The sequence below is a fragment of the Myotis davidii genome, unplaced genomic scaffold, assembly GCF_000327345.1.
Source record: "Myotis davidii unplaced genomic scaffold, ASM32734v1 scaffold415, whole genome shotgun sequence".
Taxonomy (NCBI): Eukaryota; Metazoa; Chordata; class Mammalia; order Chiroptera; family Vespertilionidae; genus Myotis; species Myotis davidii.
In genome coordinates this window covers 5,037,477-5,046,464 of record NW_006287951.1, presented here as the reverse complement: position 1 = coordinate 5,046,464, position 8,988 = coordinate 5,037,477, and the positions used below count along the sequence as shown (strand labels likewise).

The following is an 8,988-nucleotide window of genomic DNA, read 5'->3' as shown; positions in this document are numbered from 1 at the left end:
TCCCTCTCTTTCTCTAAAAATCCATACCTAAATTAACAAAAAGGAACCCATATTTGTAGTTCCCCTGAGGTTCTTGGCTGCAGCAATGCAGAGTCTCTGGAAGTGAACAACCTCAATCCAGCTCACAAAGGAACACTGACCATGTTTCAACCCAAGTTGCCAAACACAGAAATGAGTCATCATGAAAAAGCATCAACAGAAACAAAATTCAAATCATAAGATCTTCAGGTAATAGAATTCAGGTAATATGCCTTAAACGTATTTTCAAATGACTTAAGATGAAATAAAGTTAGAGATGAAGAATAGCCTTTGAAATAAAGACCATGAACAGGTTAAAGAGCAGATTAGGCATAGCCAAAGAAGGATTTAGTGGACTGGAAGATAGATCTGAAAAAATTAGAATAGAGTACCAAGAGACAAAAAATAGAAAATATGAAGATGATGAGAAGGTTCAGCATGGAAGGATTAAAAGAATGGGAGAGGCACTATTAGAAGAGGTAATGGCTAATAATATTCCAAAACTATGGAAAATATGAATCCATCTCCTAGCTTCTTCCCAACATAGAGCAAGTACTTAAGTGTTGGGGCCATCTACCTTGTACCAGAGCTCCACCCGCTACCTCCCGTGGGGGGTGGGGGGGGGAAGGGGGGACGAGGAAAGGGAGAGAGTTACCCGAAGCACCAGCCTCATGGAGATGAGGCTGTCCAGGCCCGAGTGGTCCAGCTGGAAGCGCTGCTCGAGGGTCAGGTCTGCATAGGGGAGAATCTGGCACAGGGGTAACTCCAGCACTCCCAGAGCACACTCCTGGTCGTCATCCAGGACCTGAGCAGCGGGCCAGCCACAAAATGAGAATCATCACCACCACCACCCTCTGGGCCCGGCCACGTCTAATTCACTTCTGTCAGCATGTACTGTGCTGCTACTGGCCTCTGGTCCTGTTCTGAAAACTGGGAATGGGGTCAGGCCTGCTCCCTGCCTCCGTCAGGAAGAGAGGGACTTAGGGTAGAGGCAGTTAGGGTCTCCATAAGGCAAGTGTGTCGGAGACAACGGGCCTGAGGCTTTCAGGGCTGGTGAGCTCTGCTGCTCCATGACCGGACACCAGGCTGAGACCCCAGATCCCAAGGTCTCAGACACATCATTGTTTAATCCTCCATTCGCTCTTCCACAGATCTTTTGTGAAAATTAACATTTTAAAATAAATAAATACATCAGAAATGTCCTGAGTAGATTTCAACACTGGCCACTCTGGGTGCTGTGTAACAGCCAGAAAGGTTTTCACCGGGAGAGCCAAGGGACCTGAGGGGTGTGCCCACAGCCTTTACCCAGTCACCTTGGCACCAGCCTCCCTGAGATGTGGGAGGCCTTGGGGCGGGGCTGACTGGCCAGGGGAACCTGCTCGAGGTGCACTTCGAGCTCCCACCCTCCTGGCCGAGACACCCCAGCTCTGATCCAACAGCCCGACCGCCAGCAAACCTTGAGACGCAGCTGCTCAGATGCCACACTGCACACAAAGAAGGAGAACACCTGGCTCCACACGGGGTCCTTGCTGCGGGGACAGGTCTGGGGACAGAGGGAGAGAGGCCATTAAAGGGTCTGGTTGGGCAGAGCAGGATACCTGTGCGCTCACTCCAGCCCCCAGGGACCTCTGGTGGCCATCTCTGCCCATGGGCAGACCCACACATGCTTGTGGGAGGCATTAGGGCGGAGCAGCCAGACTTAAAGGGGCTGAGAGTCATGTGAGCGTAGTGCTCACTTGGGAGGGAGGTTTCTGCTGCTGGACTGGGAGACGGGGTGGTGGAAAGGACTTAGAGTCACGCCTAAACTTGAACCCCAGCTCTGCTGCTTTCCAGCATGTGCCCTGGGGTAAGTCACTGATCTCTCCCTCAGATTCGTGAACTATGACACTATTTGTGAGGTTACTCTAGAGACTAAATAAAATATAAAGTGTCTAGAATGTGTCCTGGCACCTACTTGGCATCCAGTGTAAGCTAATTCCCTCGTCTTTTGCTTCTCTCCCTGAGAAGGGCTGGGGCCCCCGTTTCCGTACCCCATGGCTATACACCAAGCTGTCTTACCTTGCTCACATATGTCTTCTTGCCTACAGATAGCTTGACATAGGAAGAAGGGTCTCTGCTCACCTTGTTCTGTGAGGGGACAAATCACAATGAGGGTGGCATCATCAGTGTCAGCCTAAGATGCACACCCTCCCCCCACTCCCAGCCTCAGGAGCATCAGTGGGACCTGTGGCCAGTCAGCTGCTGCCATCACTGTGCAAGCACCTGGACAGGGCTGACCCCAGGGGGGCCTCCGTGAATAGTGAGCTGGCTGGGTACAGGCTCTGGCTCCCTGGCATTATGGAGACACACAGGGTGGGTTCAAGTTCCAGCTCCTCCCTTATGTGTGTGACCCAGGCCTTAACCTTCCAGGTCCTATTTGTAAAATGGCAATAAAATCGGACACGGTCGTGTCTCGCGGGCACGATGAATGTGGGGGATGAGTTGCCCAGCCCAGTGCCTGGCACCAGGAAATTTGACAAGGACAGCTCTTGCCAAACCCAGGCTGTGTGCGCAGACTCGCCCGGAAAACATGGGCCTGCGGTTACTCTGGGGAAAAGGAGTTCTGACTTGCTCTCGGGTTTTCAGCCGCACACACACTCTCACCTTGGCAAATCTGGAGAGTTTTTTGGCTCGATATTCACCATTCAGGTAGTCAAAAGGGTTTCTCTGCAGCACAAGAAGACATCTCCGTTTCAAGTGAGCATTAGAAAGGGGGGCACAAGGCAGGCGGGTGTGTGACCCTGACCATGTCACCACTCACCGGCAGGTTGCAGGCGCTGTCCAAGAAGACCACGAGGATGGCACTGGAAAGGCCCGCGTGGTCCTGCAAGCAGACAGACCTCGTTAGGTCCCCCGTGGAGGGAAGCCAGCCCCTGCCCTCCAGGCTGCTGAGAAGATCCCTCAGCCCAGCTTTTCTGTCAGCGCGGAGACCCAACTGCAGCACGCCAGGTGCGGGTCAGACACAGGGTGGATTTTCCCTGTGGTCTAGGCCAGTGGTCAGCAAACTCAGTCAACAGAGCCAAATATCAACAGTACTTCTTCAAAGTAGACTTGCCCCGGCTGAAAACCGACTTCTGCGCATGGGCCACGAAGTTTTAATCACAGTGTACGCGTGCGCACATGGTATTTTGTGGAAGAGGCACACTCAAGGGGCCAAAGAGCCGCATGTGGCTCCCGAGCCGCAGTTTGCCAACCACTGGTCTAGGCTGACAGGCACCAGCAGCGTTTAAGGATCCCAGCTTCCCTGAAGGAGACTGAGATGCTCAGAGAGAGAGAGAGAGAGAGACCAGGAGCTGCCCTGTGTGGAGACAGGGCTGAGGGACAGGTTCTCTAAAAGGTGGGGCTGGCCCGAAGATTAAGCAAGGTCTGGGGGCTCAGCCCACACGTGACCAGCCCTGCTTTCTGCTAGGGAGCCCCAACACCTTGCACTCACCTCAGTCAGAGCCTCAGGGTCAGCGATCAGTGAAAGCCACTCCAGGCGCAGGTGCAGCCGCCCACTGGTTGTGTCATTCAGGACAAACCACTGCGGGGAGATGAGAGAAAGGAAAGCTTGGGGCCAGGGCCAGGGAGGTGCTACTGACCCTCCACAGGCAGCTCAGTTCTGGGACCCTGTGGGGCCCCAATAGAGGCTCAGGGAAAGGGGGAAGCACTGCAGACTCTGGGCTGAGGGACTGGGACGCGGGTTAGGAGGAAGTGCTCCTGGGATGGACAAACCCTCCTGCCCAGGCCCAGCCCTGCAGTGTGACCATCCCCCGCTGGAGGTCCTTGGTCGGGGCCTTCCAGGGAAACTTCTTCCCACCCAGGCCTTGGAAGGTCCCGGGACCCATCTGTGTCTCGCCCAGCGCTTGGCCCTGGAGACCAGTATGTGTGGCTCAGCATGGGAGGGGCCCATTTCATAGACCAGCTGGGCTGAAGCATCCTGCGAGGGCTGTCCACAGGGAGGGCTGCACGCACAACTCTACCTCATCCACCACTCTGTTGGTCCTGACATCCCCGAGGCAGATCTGCAGGCTGGAATACACAGGGAGGCGTCAGCTCGGCTCCCAGGAGGCAGCAGCGGACCGTGTGGCGGCCCACCCTGATCTTGGCATGTGTGTGCAAAGAGGTGACACCCACATTCTCAGCGTGCCTCCCACCTTCCCTGACTCAAGCCAGGGGGGAAATTAATTGCATGTAACTGTTAGAAGTGTGTTTGAGCTCCAAACACACTTGAAATCAGTTACACAAAATATGAATCACAAGCCACACTTCAAACCTGCAATATTATGAAAATTACTAAGATGAGTAAAAAGATCAGCAGCATCGGCTTGCTTGATGGTTCTCAGGCTGTCAGGCTGTGCCCCTCCCACTTGGTTTTGTTCGTTCTTCCTAAAATTGTGTTCACGGAAACGGGCTAAACAACACGGGAGTATGAAGCTTTGTGTAAAACTCGTTTCAGCCTCCCAGTCCCAGCCCTCGGAGACGAGCAGGGTGAGCAGCCTGCTGTGTCCATGAACACGTACGAACACACACACACACAAGGGTCCCCCTGGGAAGGTGAATTGAACTGAGGTCACTCCCGCCTGCCCCTCTGCCGACTACATAACGGACGTCTTCCAGGTCCACACGCGGATCCTGCTCAGTGTTTAAAGCTGCAGAACATCCTCTAGTTTGGCGACGGCAAGTTTACTCAAACACTCAGCCAGTGTCCTCTGAGGCGGGGCACACCGTCAGGCTCTTGCTTTGCCACCTCAGTTCTCCACTGAACACTCCGGTTAAGGCTCTCATAGGACCTGGAAGTGGGCCGTTGGGACCGGCAGCCCCAGCCTGGCCGTGTCTGTCTTCACACACCCCGAGTTTGTGTGCTGCCCCCCGAGTGGCCAGGTCTCCCTGACACTGGGGACCTGCCATCCGTGTCAGCTCTGCCCCTGCCCCTGCCCCAAAGGTTCCTCTGGGTACATTATTAAGAGATCAGAAAGCACGGCCTGCGGCACATAAACCCTGGGTCCTCTCTATCCCTTGGGCCCAGAGTCCAGGGCGGAACACTCAGGAGAATGGAGGAGGGCGGTGTGGACGGCCCAGCGCCCAGGCCCAGCTCAGGCCTCCTCACCTGCCCAGGAAGTCGTCCCTGTCAGGATCCTCGTCATACAGGTCCACCTCCAGGTCCTGCCCAGGGACTTCGTACACTAAGAACTAGAAGGAAAGAGGGGACGTGACCCGCCGGCCACGGCAGCGGGTGAAGCAGACTCACCCGTGACCCCTGGGAGCCAGGTTCAGCTCCACAGCTGCCAGCTGGAGCCCGGGCAGGCCGGCCACCTCAGTGCCCGGGAAGCCCTCCTGGGAGAAGCCCTCCCCGGCAGGTGGGGAGAGGAGAGGCGAGTGCGACCCATGGGGGTGCTCAGGGCACAGCAGCTGCAGGTGTGCTTGGCAGCCTCCAGGGCACTTCACAGGCCGTGGGGCCTCCAGGGAGTAGGGGGTGTGGTTAAGCTCAAGGGAGAGCTTCAGCCCCTGGTGTCTGGCTCTGGCTGAGAGGAGGGGGCAGGACTGCCGTGATGTTTTCCCTTTTACTTTGATTTGAAAGCCTCCAACACAGCTGATGGGGGAAAGGACAGGAAGCGCATCTATAAGCTGTCCCTCCGGGGCCACCGCAGCCCACCTCTGGGAGCACGGGGGTTTGGGAAGAGGGATACGCAGCCCATCCTGCCCGTCCCCAAGGCCCACTCCTTTGGCCAGTGTTGCCCCACAGGCAGGTGAGGCCCATGAGGGCAAGGGGCCGCCTGTCCCCAGCACGACCCAGAGTGGAAGCCCTCACCTCGAACACCTCGTTCCAGGTGGGGTTCAGGTTCTTGTAGACGGTCTTGCTGCGGAAGTGCTGCAGGCCGATGCTCACCTTGGCGTAGGGGTCTGACTTGCCTCGGATCCCCAGGAAGTGGTCCATCTGAGCCAGCTTCTCCGCCTCCAGCAAGTGGACTCTGATCACCCCCTGGAAACGCCCAGTGCAGGGATCATCACTGCTTTCTGGGCTGCGTCAGCCCTCGAGGCCCACACTATCAGGCCAGAGCCTCAGACACCACCCCGCCCAGCCCACCCCACCTTCTCCTGGGTCTGGATGGGGAGACGGCAGCCTCCTGGCCAAGGCCATGCAGCACATGATGGCCCGGCCCAGAGCTCTGACCACTGCACCTCAGTGCCCCGCCCACACTCCTGGCCTCCCCACCCTGCCCTGGGAATGGCTTCTTCCACGGCAGCCATTTCACCTATGCCAACAACCAGGGCAAACCAAGCCCCCTGAGGTTTCCTGTCTGTAACCGGCATGAGACTGACCTCCAGTGTCATTTCTGCCCAGTGCCCAGGTGTACACAGCCCGTGGGCACTGCTTGCTGCTGGGTCCCTGCCTCCTAGAAGCCCAGCCCTGTCTCACCCAACCCCCCTCCCCGGGCCATGTCTTAAGGGAGAACAGAGCCAAGTTCCTGCCTGGAACTATTTCTTTTTAAATACCAGTAAGTACGTATGTCTTTTCCCTTGGACCCAGCCTTCCCCCTTTCTAGCCCTAAAGCCATACTGTGAGAATGTCCTGACAGCCTATTCGTGCCAGCAAAACACAAGACGCAACTGTGTGTCAGTGGGGAACCGGTGAAATAGGTGCAGCACGCCCACACGTGGAGCAACCGGTGGCCCCAGAATGAGGGCTCCACCCACACAGTCAGGGAGAGATCCCAGGACACGGCCTGACGCAGCAAGGCGGGGGAAGTGCTATGCGGCCGTCCGCCGAGGAACGAGGGACCTGAGGACAGATATGCACACACCAACACGGGGGCGTATCTGCCTCTTAGAAAACAAACGGTGAGAAATCGGGGGGAGGGGGACCACTGCTTCCAGGGAGAAGAGGCAGAGGAGGTGGAGGGACAAGGGCTAGAAGCCCGACTCCTCAAACTATAACTTGGTCTTTATATTGCACGTTGGAAGCATGCACATGCTTTTATGTGATTGTAAAGTTAAGGTAAAAATTAAACCCTGGAAATAGCAAATGGAGTGAAACAAATCAATACAAACATTCGTGGGCAGCTGGTGTCCCACACACACAGGCACGGTTCCTGGTGAGTCTAAGTCGCGGCCGCTTGACAGCACCGCTGGCGTGGGACACCCCTGAGGAGTGAGTGCCTGTGGCGCAGGTGGTGGCGTCGCACTGTTAGTCTGCGCCTGCCTCGCCTGGTGGGATGGAGCCACACTCCCCGTGGGAAGGCCGACAGGAGCCGGTCCCTCGCCCTCACGGCCTGAGGAGGCTGATGCCCCACCTGGTGCTGATGGTGAAGTGCGCACTTTCCCCTTTCCTGGGGCCCCGGCTCCCAGCCCTGAGGGCTCAGGGCCCCTTCTGTAGGGAGCCCCACGGCTGTCCTCAGGGCCTCCCTAGCTGGGCCCAGGATAGAGGGGGCAGTGGGGCTCAGCACCCAAGGAAGCCCCCGGCTGGCTCCACCATTCTCCTTCCCAGTAGACCCCGAGGATGGAGTCGGAGCCTCATGTCCCTGAAGGAGGCTGGGAGCTCCTGGAGGCTCCTGGGGCCGGGCTGACTGCCCAGCCCCAACCCAGGCCGCACGGTACCCGGATCCGGGAAGGAAGCCGCCTGGGCTTCGCCCGACCCTGGATGGGTGACTTTGGACAAGTCAATCCCAAGACTCAGTCTTCGCCCTGTAAACTGGAGGTGCCACGTGCCCCCCACCCCCGTGAGAATGCATTCCCTCCAGCCATCCATCCCCAGCTCTGGGCCCTGGCTGGTGCGGGTACTCACGCAGGGCAGAGGGAAGCGCAGGTTGGTCACATCCAAGCCCTTCTTCACGGGCACAGTCACGCGGTTGGGCAGCACCAGGTGGGCGGCGATGAGGTCCTCCAGCAGGCTGTCTGACATCTCACTGGGACAGTGGGCACGACCAGCTGTGAGAGGTGGCACTGCCTCCCCCAGGCCGCCTGTCCCTCCACCCATCCCCGGAGCCTGCACAGGAGCAGAGCGCCAGGGAGGGCCCTGCTCGGGAGCGTGCAGCCGAGCCCTGCCTGGTAGCTAAGAGCGCCGACCTGACGCCGTGTTAGCATCGCAGGGGCTGTGTGACCTGGGGGAACCTGCTAACCGCTCTGGACCTCGGTTTCCTCATCCCTAACCCGAGGATAATTACACCTGCCCCCTAGCATTTTACGAGGATGACTTACATGTGTGAAGGGCTGAGGACGGTGCCTGGCACCCAGTAAATGCTGGGTGAGTGGTCGCTACCTTAGCCCTCTGGTCCCTGACATCACACCCACATTCTCTTCCTCTGCTGGCTGACTCCATCCCCCAGAGAGGGCGCAGGGACAGTCCCTAGAAGAGGATTCCTCCCCGCAGGTGGGGGGCAGCTGCCCACGCCTGGCGAGACACCTGCCCCCTAGCATTTTACGAGGATGACTTACATGTGTGAAGGGCTGAGGACGGTGCCTGGCACCCAGTAAATGCTGGGTGAGTGGTCGCTACCTTAGCCCTCTGGTCCCTGACATCACACCCACATTCTCTTCCTCTGCTGGCTGACTCCATCCCCCAGAGAGGGCGCAGGGACAGTCCCTAGAAGAGGATTCCTCCCCGCAGGTGGGGGGCAGCTGCCCACGCCTGGCGAGCCAGCGGTGCGTGCCCTGGCCGGCCCAGCTGGCCCTCCCTGCTGGGGCTGTGTCCACACAGGGCTGGAGCCCTTCTCTGCTGGGGGCCCGCGGCTCTGGGTGCAGCACCCTCCCTGCCAGCCCCGGGAAGGAGGGATTTCCCAGACCAGCTCCTCCTCACTGGTGCCCCTTTAAGCACCGCCCGCGCCCAGCCTGTGCTTGTGGCCATGGTGGGGGCGGCCTCATGGGCTTCTCTCCACACATTTCTCACCGCTCATGTACATCCACACCCACTCAGCCACCACCACACACACCTGTGTTCTCCCAGGGACCCCC

The 8,988-nt window shown here is 58.1% G+C and overlaps 1 protein-coding gene across 1 annotated transcript in view; it reads right to left on the bottom strand.

The window, feature by feature from the left end:
* The window catches only part of ESYT3 (extended synaptotagmin like protein 3), a gene marked incomplete at its 5' end in the record, with an annotated part of 41,542 nt that overhangs the window by 6,953 nt on the left and 25,601 nt on the right, over positions 1 to 8,988 (bottom strand). The window contains 10 exons of the mRNA XM_015561360.1: positions 674 to 823; positions 1,475 to 1,561; positions 2,077 to 2,145; positions 2,662 to 2,724; positions 2,819 to 2,881; positions 3,491 to 3,580; positions 4,020 to 4,068; positions 5,147 to 5,229; positions 5,849 to 6,019; positions 7,823 to 7,943. Coding sequence (XP_015416846.1) covers positions 674 to 823; positions 1,475 to 1,561; positions 2,077 to 2,145; positions 2,662 to 2,724; positions 2,819 to 2,881; positions 3,491 to 3,580; positions 4,020 to 4,068; positions 5,147 to 5,229; positions 5,849 to 6,019; positions 7,823 to 7,943 — 946 coding nt within the window. The remainder of the gene's footprint in view (positions 1 to 673; positions 824 to 1,474; positions 1,562 to 2,076; positions 2,146 to 2,661; positions 2,725 to 2,818; positions 2,882 to 3,490; positions 3,581 to 4,019; positions 4,069 to 5,146; positions 5,230 to 5,848; positions 6,020 to 7,822; positions 7,944 to 8,988) is intronic.